At 45.6% G+C, this 15,506-nt stretch overlaps 1 protein-coding gene across 7 annotated transcripts in view; it reads right to left on the bottom strand.

Annotated features, from left to right (window-relative positions):
- FAT3 (FAT atypical cadherin 3) overlaps window positions 1-15,506 on the bottom strand; it is a 706,846-nt gene that overhangs the window by 86,981 nt on the left and 604,359 nt on the right. For all 7 annotated transcript variants that reach the window (XM_084975652.1, XM_084975655.1, XM_084975649.1 and 4 more), the window contains 4 exons: window positions 10,103-14,176; window positions 6,247-6,443; window positions 4,922-5,075; window positions 2,425-2,658 (listed from right to left, as the gene is read on the bottom strand). In XM_084975652.1, coding sequence (XP_084831778.1) covers window positions 2,425-2,658; window positions 4,922-5,075; window positions 6,247-6,443; window positions 10,103-14,176 — 4,659 coding nt within the window. The remainder of the gene's footprint in view (window positions 1-2,424; window positions 2,659-4,921; window positions 5,076-6,246; window positions 6,444-10,102; window positions 14,177-15,506) is intronic.

The following is a 15,506-nucleotide window of genomic DNA, read 5'->3' as shown; positions in this document are numbered from 1 at the left end:
TGTCTTATGCTGGAGTTTTCCTGAGGTGGATACATGTTATATAAGCAGCGCTCATAACTTCCATGTCTGTCGGAAGCACAGAATGTAAGCTGGAAATTAATTAGTCCAAATGAGCAGAGGGAGGTGCTGGTGCTAGTAGGGTCATTATTCTGGCTTTGGTCTTTTTTTCTTTTCTTTCTTTTTTTTTTTTTTCTTTTTTTTTCTTTTTGGCTGCCCTGTGGCAAGTGGAGTTCCCAGGCCAGGGGGTTAGATTCGAGCCAAAGTTTCTACCTAAGCCACAGCTGTAGCAACACCATGGTGCCATAGCAGGAACTTTGGTCTTTATTTTCAAATTTTAATTTATTTTTTTGCTTTTTAGGGCCTCAGGTCCAGCATATGGACGTTCCTAGGCTCGGGATTGAATTGGAGCTTCGGCTGCTGGCCTACCCCCACAGACACAGCAGCAAGGATCCGAGGCAAGTCTGCAACCTGCACCACAGCTCAGGGCACCTCAGGATCCTTAACTCACAAGATCAGGGGTTGGACCCGCCCCCTCATGGATACTAAGGATTCCGTAGCCTACTGAGCCACAAGGGGAACTCCGTGGGTTTGGTCTTTTAAAGGCGTCTTCATCTCTGCTCTGCTAATGCCCAGGGTCTAATCATCCCTTTTTCTCCAACTGCCAACCTGGACAGCTGACTCAGAAGTGAGGACAGAGAGAACTGCAAGGTCCTGGGGACTTGGGAGAATGTGGGTTCCAGCGCATCTGTGAGTCGGTAACATCTTCCCACCCTCCACTGCCTGAAGCATCATTGACCCGACTCCTTCTATCCTCAGTCTGCAGGAGACAGAGCACACCCCCTTCCTTTACAAGGAGGCGACTAGAGAAATTCCAATTTTTAAAAAGTGAAATGTTAATTTAATTTGAATTAAAAAATTTAAACCTAGGAGTTCCCGTTGTGGCTCAGTGGTTAACGAATCTGACTAGGAACCAATCCCTGGCGCTGCTCAGTGGGTTAAGTTTCGGTGTTGCCGTGAGCTGTGGTGTAGGTCGCAGACGTGGGTCGGATCCTGCGTTGCTGTGGCTGTGGTGTAGGCTGGCAGCTGTAGCTCCAACTAGATCCCTAGCCTGGGAACCTCCATATGCTGCGGATGTGGCCCTAGAAAGACAAAAAAAAAAAAGACAAAAAAATTTAAAAAAATTTAAACCTTAAAATATCATTTATAGCCATTTCAAAAGTCAGATTGAAATTATTACTGATTCATGTGCATGATTTCTGTCCTCTTTTCCCCAAAAAAGTCTGGAACAAGAGTCCAGAGAATGTTTTTCAATCCTCCCTTAAAAAAGGGTAATTATATTAATAAAATAATATAATTATAGATAAAAGTGTCTTTTCCAGTTAATCATTTTTTTTTTTAACCAAGCTTCATAATAGGCAGCCTTTTAAAGAGTTGGTTCTCAGCCTCGAAAATTATGCTAATGAGGTAAGAACAATAATTCACAGTGTAGCCACTAATTTCTCTAAGGGGAAATATGCAGAGACCTCGGGCTCCACGTTTGTTTTCAACTAATTATCATGTATTTACTTTTCCATTAGTTCAATAATTTTTCTTTCAATTCAGAATTAAGCAATAAGACACTGCATTATATAAAGGCTTGTTTAGCATAATGGACACACCCCATCATTCCCCCGTCCTCTGATTTACGGCTCTTAAAATGCACAACCAAGAGGCTGTCTATATGCCCTTTCGTATTTACATTCCATCATGCAGTCACCTCAATAACTTATGCATTCTCAGAAGAACTACCTAGCAATTAACTCCAGTCTTTTCTAACTCACCATCTCATTATGTAAAGTGGATCTGAACAGAAACTTTATTAGCAACTTTCAATTCCAATTCCTTCTTATCCCTTCCACCCCCACCCTCCCTAGTCCTGTCAGCTTATACGACCAAAATGCTTTGGAAAATGGCAGTTTAAAAAAAATCCACATTGAACTGGCAGCACATTTCGTAATTGGTCTTTGCACTATGGGGCACTACCATAAATCGAGATTGTCATATTTCAGCTGAAGCATGTGATGCAATTCTTTATAGAAATGGAAATGAATTCTCCCTGCCACACAACACAGCATTTTAACTATGTTCTGGAGGATTGGGCAAGTAAGAAAGCTATTATTTTTATTCTAAAGGTTAAAAAATGCAAACCCCCAACTCTTTGTGAAAAGGTAAAGGAATTCATCATCTCGCTTCTTCAAACCCCGGAAGGAGGAGGGAAGACACCTCGCAGAGTTCTCACGTGTGTGTGAAGTGCTTCAGCAGGAGAGCCGAAATGAGCTTTCCTGTACTTATCTCATGGTAAGCAGCCGAGGCAGGCTGAGGAAACCAAAGGTGGCATCTGAAGATGTGTCATCGGGAGGCATCCCATAGGGGCAAGAGACTTACCAACGTCGGGATCCATCGCTTGAACTCTGGTCAGCAGAGCCTTGGTGGCTGTGTTCTCATAGACACAGGCGTTATAGTGGTCGGAAGAAAACACCGGGGGATTGTCGTTCACGTCCTCTAGGATCAGACGGATATCGGACTGGCAGAACCTGCCGCCCCCGTCCGTGGCCCTGGCGACGAGGTTGTACACAGGGATCCTCTCCCGGTCCAACCGTGCCAAGGTTTTTAACTCACCTGTGAAAATAAATGGTCTGGCCTTTCAAAAACTGTCTTTCTCTGAAGAGCAGAGAATCAATTACATACAAAATCCCCAGTCCAGGAAGGACCTCTGACATTTGGTTCAAGGGCCTCATACTTCGAAAAATAGAGCAAGTTCAATTTCTTTAAGCACCGGGGGGAAATTTATGGGATTCTAGATGCAACCAAGAGCTAACTGCATGACCTTTGGGTGAATTAATCCCACTGTGAAGCCTCTTGTATCAGGAATTCCTTCTTTTGGCAGCATGGAGAAACTCCATACCTCTTTATATCTCTCAAAACCTGCTCTGGAGATTAGCCATGTTTCTGGATTTCTGCTCTATCTCCAGAAAAAGCACGGAGAATGGACCAGGATCCTTAGCTCTCTGATGCTCAATCAGGTCAATGATCTGTAGACCCAGAAGGGGCCATCTCTCTGCTTGCAGATACTTAACATCTTTTAAAGGAAAACAAATAGTCAGATCAGGCTGGCTTTATCAGAAAGAGGTTGTAAAGGAGTCCTACTGTCCCAGAGGAATGCCGCCTGCTAGACAGTGGAAGGGCCTGTGGTTGCTGGAGGAGAGGTCCAGTGGGGGAATATTTGAGAAGCTTGGAACAGCAGCTCTTTGGCAACCAAGGTGGATGGAGAGAGGTTATGTCTGCGTTTGAGCCACTGGGGTAGCTATAACTGGGGGTCGGGCCCTATGGAGATTTTTGTTGTTGTTTTTATTTAAATTTCAATAGATCATGGCAATAAGCATAACGACAGACCTAAATAAATGCTGTTTGGTGAAAAGTAGGGCTCATGAAATTGTATTACATACTCTTAATAAAATTAGTGGATGTAATTGGGACAGAGCCAGAGGTACTTACAAAGCTGTTCCTCCTATGGCTTCCTGACGGCAGCCAGTTCTCATGCACATACCACATCTCCTCCAGTGGTTTTTCAGTTGGGCATTCAAGACTCTCCAAGATCTAGGCTAAAGTTATTTTTCCCAACACTTTTCTCCCAAGCCACTCTGTGGCTCCTCCGACCAGTGACGGTGTTGGCCATGGCATTCCTTGGATGTGGCATCATCTGTCCATGCTGCCGCCGAGGCCGGCAGTGTCCTGCTTTAGCTACCAGAATCCTGGCTCAGTTCAACTGCCAGCTCTTTTTAAAATAGTTTCCTCTTCCCTCTCATCAGAATATTAGCTACTTCCTCTTCTGTGCCCAGATAGAGCTCTCCTGGGCACTCATGGCATTCTGCCTTTCATTATTATTGTTGTTATTTCTGTTATTATCCTCACTGACTTCCTGCTCTGTCTTCTCCACTGGGGTACAATATTCTTTGGGCATGATTGTTTTGTTCATCTTGGAGTCGATCCCAAATATCTCATAATGTACTTTTAGGTCTAGGGGTCACTCAATAAATGTTAGCTATTGAATTAAAAAATTGCCAGGCCTCTATAGCTAAGTAGCATATGGCTATGTAGCTAAGCATCTCTCAGTGGATACAGCTGACAGAGAAGGGGGCTCAGGAAAAAACTAATACCTTCTGGAGACTCGGTAGGTAGTTATTGTTCTTTAGGACCAACACTGGACATACGCAAACTATTCAATCTTTTTCAGTTCCTTTAAAACTTGTCAAGGGATGAACCATCCAGTACACGCAACTGAAACCACTGCTCTCCATAGGAAATGTCTCTTCTGCTGGCTTTGGCCTTCAATTCAGGCATCTGCCTTTACTGTACATAACCTTTTACCTTGTAAATTTTACCTCTCAGATTTGTAAGTAAACCTGAGAGCTCATCGCTTCCGAGAAACAAGACAGGAATGTTAACTAAAAACCAGAAGAGTGTGTTAATGACCATCAGGAAGGGACTTGAAAGGGATTCCAACTGGGCAAAACTCTCCTTATTATGCACTGCTGTCTGGTTTGCATGGAAAGATGCAATTGTGATATAACTCCATTTATACCCTTACGGGGCAGCTGCTTTAACTCATGGATGTGAGGAAGAAGAGAAGCAAATAAACACATCCAATCAATTACTCGGTGCTAAAAAATGTAGGTAAAGTTAGAGCCCGTTTCATAAGCCAAATGAAGCTTGTGTCGGCCAGACATCAGGTGCCACTAGTATTGCCTTAGAATCCAAGATGGCAGAGCAGCCTATCAGGGCTTTTGTATACTAACTACCCCTTAGTGATAAGATCACATGAGAAGTTCATTTCTCTACAGATTAACAATGGCATGTACCCAAAGAATAAATTTTGCCTTACCACTTTCTGGATCTAGAAAAAATTCATTGTTGCCAGATCCATAGAGTGAGTATCGTATATCTCCATTGGATCCAATATCAGCATCCTTGGCACTGACCTTCAGGATGATTTTGTTTGATGGAATGTCTTCAGGAAATACTGCTGTATATGCCACCTAGGCAGAGGTTAAAGAAAGGCAATTAAGTCATTAGTATGCATGGGGTAATTGTCACATGTAGCATTCCAAATGACTTCTTTAAAAACGCATTCATATGATATATCTTCAGCTATGTTGTTCCTTGACTACAGAATCAACTAACATGATATGATGAAACATAGACTATCTCTTGCCTGGTCCCGTCCATGCTCATTCATTCAACAAATACTGACTGAGCACCTCCTATGTGCCAAGTCCTGCTGAGGTGCTAGGAGTACAATAGAGAAGAAAAGAGACCAAAGTCCATGCTCCCGTGTAATAGTGACTCGAGTCTCGTATTGATCAGGCCTCTCTTCTCACTCAAGCGCCAGTGAGTCCTTGGGACCCTTCAACATTTTGAAGAGCCTCTCCTAACATCTGGCATTAGCCTCAGAGACTAAATCTACTTGCAACACTTTCCTAAGCTACAGAACACTGATATTGTCTCATGGTAAGGACATGGTAAATGTCCTTTATTTTATTTTCTTTTTTTTTCTTTTTTCTTTTTTTTTTTTTTTAATTTTCCCACTGTACAGCAAGGGGGTCAGGTTATCCTTACATGTATACATTACAATTACATTTTTTCCCCCACCCGTAAATGTCTAAATGTCATGTAAATTAAATGATTTAATTTCAGTAAGAAAGGAAATCAAATCCAGTACTGGCGCCTTGCCTTAGCTGTCCTGCTTTGAACTGTGGCGGAAAGGCCACTTCATGAGGAGCCCGAAGACCCAGCTTCCTTACCAACATCGCCACCAACCAGCTGTGGAAACTTACCCAAAACGGTATTTCACACTTTTGAGTGGTCTGCTCTCCTTTTACGAAATCAGTGACTTAGACAGAAAAAAATCACAACATCCTTTATGAGCCCTTAAAGATTATTTAATTTTAAGATGCTTTTATTTTTGTTTGTTCTCTTGGTGGGCAGAAGGAGGTATCTGAGGGTGCTACCTATGCTTTTTCCATGTTTATACTATTTCATCCTAGAGTCCACCTCCTACCCCCTTCTATCCAGTCAGAGCTCACTAATTAAGGCGAGAAGGGTAGAAAGTAGCCTGGCCTTAAGAAGAAAAGTGAAATGGGTTTTGACTTAATTTTAGAGAAGCAGAGGCCAAAGCAGCCATAGAACCGACATTTCTGCACGTCTCACCTGATCACACACTGGGCTATTGTCATTCACATCACTGACTGTCACTTCCACCATGGCTTGGGTGACAAAGAGCCCATCGGTGGCAGTGATATTGAGAAAGTACATGTCTTGTTCTTCTCTGTCTAGAGGTCTCTTCACATAGACCTTCCACTCGCTCTGCACCAGGCCCAGGGCAAACCTTCCTCGGGGGTTTCCTCCTGCGGAGAAAAAAGAGTTCTTGAAGGTGTGCAATGAAAAGCTTTGATCTCCACCTGCAGTGAGAGGCCCGTGTGGGGTCATCCAGGTGACTGCATCATTTACCGGACTGGGAAAAAAAAAAGGACAAACTTCCTTTGGCTTTTCCTGCAACAAAGCATGATCTTTATACGCTTGGCTCATGTGGAAAGTAAAACAGTAACTTTGCAAGAGAAGCAAATGCACTTGGAGAAGCTGGAGATGATCTCTTGTTTAGTTCCCCTTAAGGACAATCAAATTCAAACTGTGAACAATCAATCTTCTTCTCCGGATGATACAATTGTCTTGCCACTTCGTCTCAAGAGAGGATGTAATACACCATAGCTCTTGTTACCAAGACAATTTCATTAGCCGTTGATTATGCAATCAAGGAAAGGCAGTCAGTTCTATTAAAGAATCTTCTAATGAGGGCTTTATCATACCGCGGGTCTCATAAGGGCTGGAGCTGGAGGGAGAAAAGTTTGTGTGACACACGAAGACCCATTAGGATTAACTGGCCCCAAGGAGGGGTCATTTGAGGAGCCGCTCAAAGATCACCACTGCAATTAGATCAAATTTATCAGATCGAAGCTGGTGAATGTGGAAGAAAAGTAGACGTGCTGGAGGGGAACCGATTTTTATGAGGCTAAAACACTGAAAGTGGTTCCCGTTATATTACTTGCCCACATCACTGAATTATACGGAGACAAGAGCAGCTTGGAGGCAGAAAGAAGAAAATTACCTTGACCCTCCAAACCTGAAGAGGGAATGACGTCACTTGAAACATGGAGGAAGACTGGTCAAGACATCTGGCAAGAAGCCGGGGATCCACCTGGATCATTGCCCTTTTGTTTGTCTGGGCAATCAACACGTATTTGTCACCTACCCTGGGCCAGGCACTGTGCCAGGCTGTGGAACGAGAGCAGTGGACAAAACTAACAAAAATCCCCACTCTTCTGGTGGAGTTTACTTTCTGCTGGGAAAGATTGACAATAAATAACCATGGAGAGCCTACTGCCTAGTGGCCACTACTTCATCAAAAAGGGGAGCCATCTCATTACAACGAAGTCTTTTCTTTTTTTTTTTAGGGCCACACCCATGGCATATGGAGGTTCCTAGGCTAGGGGTTGAATTGGAGCTACAGTTGCTGGCCTCCACCACATCCACAGCAACGCTGGGTCTGAGCCACGTCTGCGACCTACAACACAGCTCACGGCAACGCCAGATCCTTAACCCATTGAGTGAGGCCAGGGATCGAACCCGAATCCTCCTGGATGCTAGTCAGATTTGTTAACAGCTGAGCCACGAAGGGAACTCCTACAACGAGGTCTTTAAAAGAATAGAGGGCAAAGGCCAAGGTCCTGCTGGAGGGGATACATGAGCATCAGTGGTCTGAGTGCCAGGTTGCACTCTGGGTTATAAGGCATGGGGGCGGGGCAGTCCAGGGGCTCAGCCAGGTGGGGCAAGCGTGGGATAAATGGACCATATTGAGGAGACAGTGCAGAAAAGGTGAGGGCTGCACATTCCTGGAGGGCAGTGGTTCTCAATTGAGAGGGACTATCCCCCTTCTCCCCCCTCCCTGCCCCCGCCTCCCCGATCCACTGCCCCAGGACCTTTCTCAGTGCTGGAGACATTTCTGAATGTCAGAACAGGGGTGATGGTGATGCTGGAATCTATTGGATAGAAGCCAGAGAAGCTGGTAATATCCTACAACACCACCTCCAGCAAAGAACGACCGCCCACAAGAGAGACTTATCCAGCCCCAAGTGCCGATAGCATGGAGATTGAGAAACATGCTCTGCTGAGGCAGGGGGTCCCCCTGGTGATATGGCTTTCCTCCCCCACTGGCTGGGATTCAATTATGCTTCAGTCGAATATTATTCCAGCAGGCGCAAATGTAACCTCTCTATTAAATGCTTTTGGTGCAGGCACACACTGCTTTTTGTTAAATAAAATGATTAATGGTCCTTTGTTAATCTGTGGCAGCCAAGCCAAGTTGTGTAACATCAAGAGCAAAAGTTAAATCTAATTAAAATCAGTTGGTGGTTGGCCCAGCTAATAGCAACGGTAGCTTGAAACTACTCTGTTTTCATTACTTTAGTGAAGTCGATGAGCTGGTCCCTTAAACCATCCATGGAAAATTCAGAGACAACGTATCAATAATCAAAGCTGAGTACTTAACAGTTCTTTCCCATAGAAAAGCATCCCTGAGGATGCCTAAGAAGCATTTGGTCTGAAACTGAATGCAAATAAATCAAAAGGATGCTTTCCTCACCTTTGTTTCCTTACCACTATCGCTCATGTCTTTACAGCAGACATATATGCTTTAGTAAAAAAAAAAAAAAAAACCACAAAACCACGAAGTTATCAGATAAAGCATAAATGCATTAAGACCTTTAAACAGAAAACAACATCAAGGAAACAGTTCCATGAAGAAAATGAAGAGCACTGCGGAAGGGAGGTGTGGCGCTCCCAAGCAATGACACACGCGCTCCCTCGGAGCTTATTCTGTAGTGATTAATTAACTTTCCTACTAACGTACTTAAGCAGATTCTGTGTCCTGAGGGCATTCTAATTAATTCATTTTTCACTTTGAATAATGTAGTTTTTCTAAAGGGAAGTCACCTGACTACAAGTATTGATGGGTTCTTTAAAATCTTCTGGCACTTTGCTTATGTTCTGCCTTTGAATGTCACAACATCAAAATATTAGCTTTAACCAGCGCCCCCTCCCCCCCCCCCCAAATGGTATTTAGGAAGATTGCTCCCACACCACCAACCCTCTCCTCTTTGCAGTTTAAGGCCAGTCACCCCCGAATGTGACCCCTGATCGACAACACCTCTTCTCTCTGACATGAGAGCCTCTGTTCTCAGAGCAATGGTGGCATTTTTTGTGCACTCTGGGTGATGTTATTTGTCTCTCTCAGCTTTCCCATCGAACTGTTCTTTATTATCCGGAAAGACAGAAAAGGGATCCAAGAAAACTGTAATGTCAGAAGACATACCCTTTGACTTTCAGTTATCATGCCCTCTAATTTGTATACGTGTGTGTGTGTGTGTGTGTGTGTCTGTGGGTCTGTGTGCAGTTGAGTTTTTACTACCAGGAGAAAGTTGTAAGTGAGTTTATTTTTCTAACCACTATATAAAGTAGGAAAAAGATACTTACCTACTTAAAAACACCCACTCTCATCAAAAGAGCTTTTGTTTTCATTTCTTCAACGGAGATATGTGGCTGGACTTTTTTTTTTTTTTTTAATTGTTTTTTTGTCCATGCCTGTAGCATGCAGAAGTTCCCCAGGCCAGGGATTGAACCCGAGCCACAGCAGTGACAACACCAATCCTTAACCACTAGGCCACCAGGGAACTCTTGGACTCTCTTTTTAAATGATAAAAGGTGAGCTAAGTACTGGGTACCAATCGCAGTAATCTGGCATAGGTAAACCAATGAACTCTAAACCAAGGCTGAGTGAGTAACAGCTAAAAAACTGCATCTACTCAGGCCTTTTCCTCAGCCCCAGAGAGGTAAGGCAACTTCTCAAGCCCTCATCTCATCTTCCTTCTTCTCTCCTTCTCTGACCCCATCCACCTTCCATCCTTCTCCAGAAAGCAGAGGGCAGAGGGATAACAGAAGAGGAGAGTCTTACCTGTAATGTGATAGCTGACTTGACGATTAATGTCAGAAGTGTCTCTGTCCCAGGTGCTGAGCACGGCCACCACCTCGCCCGGGGGGTCGCTCTCCTTCACATTCCCTCGGTACACCTCGTGGGCAAAGACCGGAGCATTGTCATTGATATCCGTCACCCTTACAGAGACCAGCGCCGTGGAAGAAAGAGAGAAGGCCTCCCCGAGGTCGGAGGCCACCACGGAGAAGGTGAACGCAGGGTCTGTCTCGTGATCCAGGTCCTTCAAGGTACTGATCCAGCCTGTGTTGCTGTCAATGTTGAAGGCTTCCATCACCTTTTCGGGCTGAGAATCCGAGTGGAGGGAGTAGGTGACCTGCCCGTTGGCTCCCCAGTCCATATCGATGGCCCTCACCTGTGTGAGTTTGGTGCCCACGGGCATCCCTTCCATGATGATGGTCTCGTAGCTTGAGGTTTCGAAGACTGGCTTGTTGTCATTCAAATCCAGAACCTTGATGTCAACATCCACGGTGAACACAATATCTACCTTGTCCAGCGGGATGGTGGCTGCTACCTTGAAGTGGAAGGCTGGGCTGATCTCATGGTCCAGACGTTTGTCCAGCTTGATGGTGCCCGTTTCCTGTTCGATGATGAAGACACCCCCTTGGTTATTTTCTGGCCGCTCCCCATTAACTGTGCTGAACCTGACACTCTGAGTGGGCAAAATCCTCAGGGTGTCCACTGTGCTCCCAATGGCGGTATCTTCTGAGACGGTGAAGGAGTACTGAGACTGGGTGAATGAGGGCAAGAACGTCTCGGGGGGCAAGACGTGGATGTAGACGGGGATGAGGGCGTGCCTCACTGGGATGCCCCCATCCACCGCCTTGACAAAGAAGGACAGTACTGTGTTCTTCAGCTGGTTAAAATGGCCCTTTGTGACCATCCAGCCATTGTCAGGATCGATTTCCAAGAGGTCAGCCACCGAGACGGAGGCCTCGCTGTAGAGGGAATAAGTAATCCTCGCATTGGCTCCATCGTCTGGATCCATGGCTTGGACCTGAGTGACCAGGTGACCCCGTCCAACGTCTGCCCTGACACTGGCTCTGTATTCCACCGTCATGAACTGGGGGGCATTGTCATTTTCATCCACCACAATCACCCGCACGGTGCAGAAAGTTGTTCTCCCTCCACCATCGAGGGCCCTCAAAAAAATATTGATGTCTCCTTCCAGAGGGTTTTCCCGGTCGAGCCTTTCTGTTGTGATGACCTGACCATTGCCGTCGATGAGGAATCGATCCTTAGCAAAGTCGTTGATGATGGCATAGCTGATCTGCCCATATGTCCCTGGATCCCCATCCGTGGCTCGAACGTGAATTACCTTTGTCCCAGCGGCTGCGTTCTCTCTCACCTCAGCAACATAGGTGCTCTGCGAAAAGGCAGGGCTGTAGAGGTTAGCCCCTAGGACCCTGATATGCACCTGGGCGGTGCTAGTGAACAGCCCATCAGAGACAGACACGTTGAGACTGTACAGAGGCTCCATCCGCTGCTTCCGGTGGTTGGACAGGGTGATGACGCCACTCTTGCCGTCCATCAGAAAGCTCGTCCGGTCATTCCCAGATAAGATGCTGTATTCCAATCGGTCAAAATCAGAGCTGTCTGCATCAGAGGCTTGTACACAGGTAACAAAATGGCCCCGGGGGGCTAATTCACTCACGTAGGACTCATAAATGAGCTGATTAAAGACCGGAGGGTTGTCATTTACATCAGAGATGTAGATATGAACCAGGACCTCGCTGCTCAGTGATGGGAAGCCACTATCTGTTGCTCTGACTTTCAAAGTGCAGTGTTGCACTAACTCGTGGTCCAGCATCCTGGCCGTCAGGATTAAGCCACTTGCGCTATCTATGTGAAAATAATCCGTGCTGTTGTAAGTATCTTGGACAATCTGATAATGGACCATTTTATTGTTTTCTGAGTCTGCATCAGTAGAGACAACCTGTAAAACAGGCGTTCCAATGAGAGATGCTTCTGATAATGTTGTATTGTACGTAGGTTGATCGAAAATAGGGGGGTTGTCATTTATATCGTTAACTAGCAAGTCAACAGTGACTTCAGCCCTGGCACCAGTAAGGGCATCACTGGCTCTTACTGTCAACTTGTAAACAGATATAATTTCATAATCCAAAGGGCTAACAACTTTCAGGACCCCAGTGTCAAAGTCAATGTTAAACTGTTTATAAAGATCCCCATCAATAATGATATATATGATGCCTTGGCCTTCTGGACTGGTGGCATTGATGCTTAGAATGGGGGTGTCCACGCTGACATCTTCGTTGATGGATGCTGTATAAAAGGGCTTATCAAACACAGGCATTGCTTTGTTGACAATAGTGATGGGAAGTTCCACGGATGTGGACAGAGAGGGTTTTCCACCATCTTTGGCTAGGATGGTGACTCCGTACTCAATGTTGGACAAATCAGAGTTGAAGGCTTCTTTTAAAATGACATTCCCTGAAGTAGGGTTAATTTCAAAGTGGCCGTAGTCATCCTGTAGGACGTAGGTCACTTCCCCATTTGCACCTTTGTCTTTGTCGATGGCTGTCACTCGGTAAATCTGAGTGCCAGGCTCAGCATCAACTTGCACCGCAGCATAGTAAGGGAGGCCTACAAAGACCGGAGAGTTGTCGTTTATGTCTTCGATGTTAACCCGGACCACCACCCGTGCCACCCGAAGATGGTCCAGCTCGCGGCTGGCTTCCACCACCAGCTCATACAACTCTTGTTCTTCACGGTCAAAGGGGACTCCAGTGGTCTGGATGACCCCTGAGGTAGATTTTATCTTGAACTTGTTTCCTGGGTTTAAGATGCTATATTTTAAGGGCTCATTAAGGCGATTTCCAACGGCATTGACAATGGCAACTTTGGTTATGTTACTGTTGTTCTCTGAGATGGAGGTGGAGTAAAAGCTTTGTGTAAAGTGGAGGCCGCTGTCCATGGCTTCTTTAACCAAGATGTTGACCATGGAAGTACTGTAGAACTTTCCATCCGACACCTTAACTATCAGCAGGTAGTGATCTTTGGAGAGGTTGTTGTTTTTTATGGTGAGCACTCCCGTACTTGAGTCAATTAAAAAATGATCCAAGCTGCCTTCCATTAGGCTGTACGTCAGTTCGGGGGGCACCTCGGAGTCAGGATCCACGGCACTGACTTTCAGGACTTCCACTCCAACATAGGTAGGTAGAAGTAAGACGGTCTCAAACACAGCCTGAGTGAACACAGGGGGGTTGTCGTTCACATCTGTCACCTCTATGTTGACCTCCACGGGACTCTCTGCAGTCAGCTGGGGGCTACCGCTGTCTCTCACGTGCACGTGAAAATGAAAATGGGCGATGGTTTCGTGGTCCAGGTTGGCAATTGTTCTGATGGCACCTGTGCTGGAGTCCACGGTGAAGAACTTCTTGGCCGTGGATTCCACAATCTGATACACAAGCAGAGCATTCCGGTTGCTGTCAGCATCCGTGGCTCGAATCACCAGTGGGCTGTTATCCAAGCTCCTGACGATGCTATTGATGGGGGCCGCCTCACTTAGGCTGCCCGAATATTGAGAAAAGAGAAAAACTGGAGCATTATCATTTTCATCAACAATCTGAATATTGACTGTGACGTTGGAAGCCATCCCTGCCATGTTGGTGGCCTGAACAATGAGCTGGTAAGAGGAAGTGTGCTCGTAATCCAGCGCCTTCCTAGTGGTGATGACTCCAGAATATGGATTGATGGTAAAGATGCCATCAACATTTCCATCTTTGACTTCATAAATGAGGGTGGATTGACTAATGGCGGAGATTAGAATGACGGATGTTCCAATATCGACATTTTCATTTACTTCGGCTTGGTAGTCTTTGTGAGTGAACTTGGGGTGAGAATTATCAGACATGGTGACAGAGATGCGCACGATTGCCGTGGCAGACATGGGGGGGGAGCCCTGATCCGTGACTTTGACCGACAGGACAAACTGACCCATTGTCGTCATGTCCGGCTCTTTGGAGACAGTGATGATGCCCAGGACTGGTTCGATCTTAAATGTGTTCCCAGTGTTCCCTACAACAGAGAAATCAACAGGGCCGTGAGCTGAAGTGGGTCATTTTCTGGAGGTTAACTCTTCATCTAAAGGCCCCCTTATACAACAGGGCAAGTGGGAAGTATAATCATGTGTATTCGCTTCACCTCATTCTGAAATAAAACGAGATGGAGTTCCCTTCATGGCTCAGTGGTTAACAAACCCGACAAGGATCCTTGAAGATGCAGGTTCGATCCCTGGCCTTGCTTGGAGGGTTAAGGATCCAGCGTTGCTGTGAGCTGTGGTACAAACCACAGATGTGGCTCGGATCTGACGTTGCTGTGGCTGTGGTGTAGCCCGGTGGCTGCAGCTCTGATTCAACCTCTAGCCTGGGAACCTCCATATGCCGTGGGTCAGGCCCTAAAAAGCAAAAAATGAACCACCAACAACAATAACAAAAAAAACAAGAGACTTCCCCTTTACAGGTATTCGAAAGTGACTGAAATGAGTTTTCCAATAAATTGTACATTTCAGATCAGTGGCTTTTGAATGGAGGTGAATAAGAACACAGCACTGTGCACATTCAAACTGGGAAATAAGAAAGTCTGTCGGAAAGACTTCGCTGTAAAGAATGCTTCAGACTTTCTTATTTCCAGCCTTGTGAGAAGAGGAACAGATTGGGCTGACACATGCCAAGGCCACTGGTAAAAAGGCATTTACCCTGAAGTCAGTGCCAAATTCTGTGTTCCACCTTATGAGAAAGAGCATTGTAGGTATCATGCCAGAACACTGTCATGCAGTCATCTGGGTTAAGATTGTCCCAAAGGTATGGAACTGGTCGTGTTTCATCCCCTCAAAACCAAGTTCAGCTCAAGTACTACTTGGGCGAGGGGCTTGTTCAGGCGTGCAGAATTCTTCTCAAGACACTGTCTGCTTTGTAAGCTGTGAATATTTTTTTCTGACTCCTCTTCTATTCTCCCGAACCCCAATGTACACACACATGCATGCAGAGACACAAAAGGAGACATAAAAAATGGTAAGGCAGTTGTTTCCATCTGTAAACCATTCTATTCATGGAATTTTTTCAGAGCTTTCTGGTGAAGCAGAAAACTGAACAATCTGAAGCAGCATCAAAACCAAGACCTTGAGGTGTAACCCTTATGAAACTGAGCCACTGGCCCCCTCTTGGACGTGTCTAAAATGGGAAGGGCTGTGAACCATGACACGGTGAAGTTTAAGGCTCCTCGAAGTTATTATGCGGTGGTGTGAAATCTGGGATTGCTGAGGATGAGGAAAATAGGAGGAAAGAATGAGGAACACACAGCGAGGGGAACAGAAAGAATGGGGCTCGAAGGTGGTGGACAGTGTGAA

Source organism: Sus scrofa, chromosome 9, assembly GCF_054392235.1.
Source record: "Sus scrofa isolate SSC_HxYL_T2T_F1_AM1 chromosome 9, Sscrofa_HxYL_maternal_Yorkshire_Landrace_v2.0, whole genome shotgun sequence".
In the NCBI taxonomy this organism is placed as follows: domain Eukaryota; kingdom Metazoa; phylum Chordata; class Mammalia; order Artiodactyla; family Suidae; genus Sus; species Sus scrofa.
The sequence above is the reverse complement of the archived record's forward strand: the minus strand, read 5'-3'. Positions and strand labels throughout refer to the sequence as shown.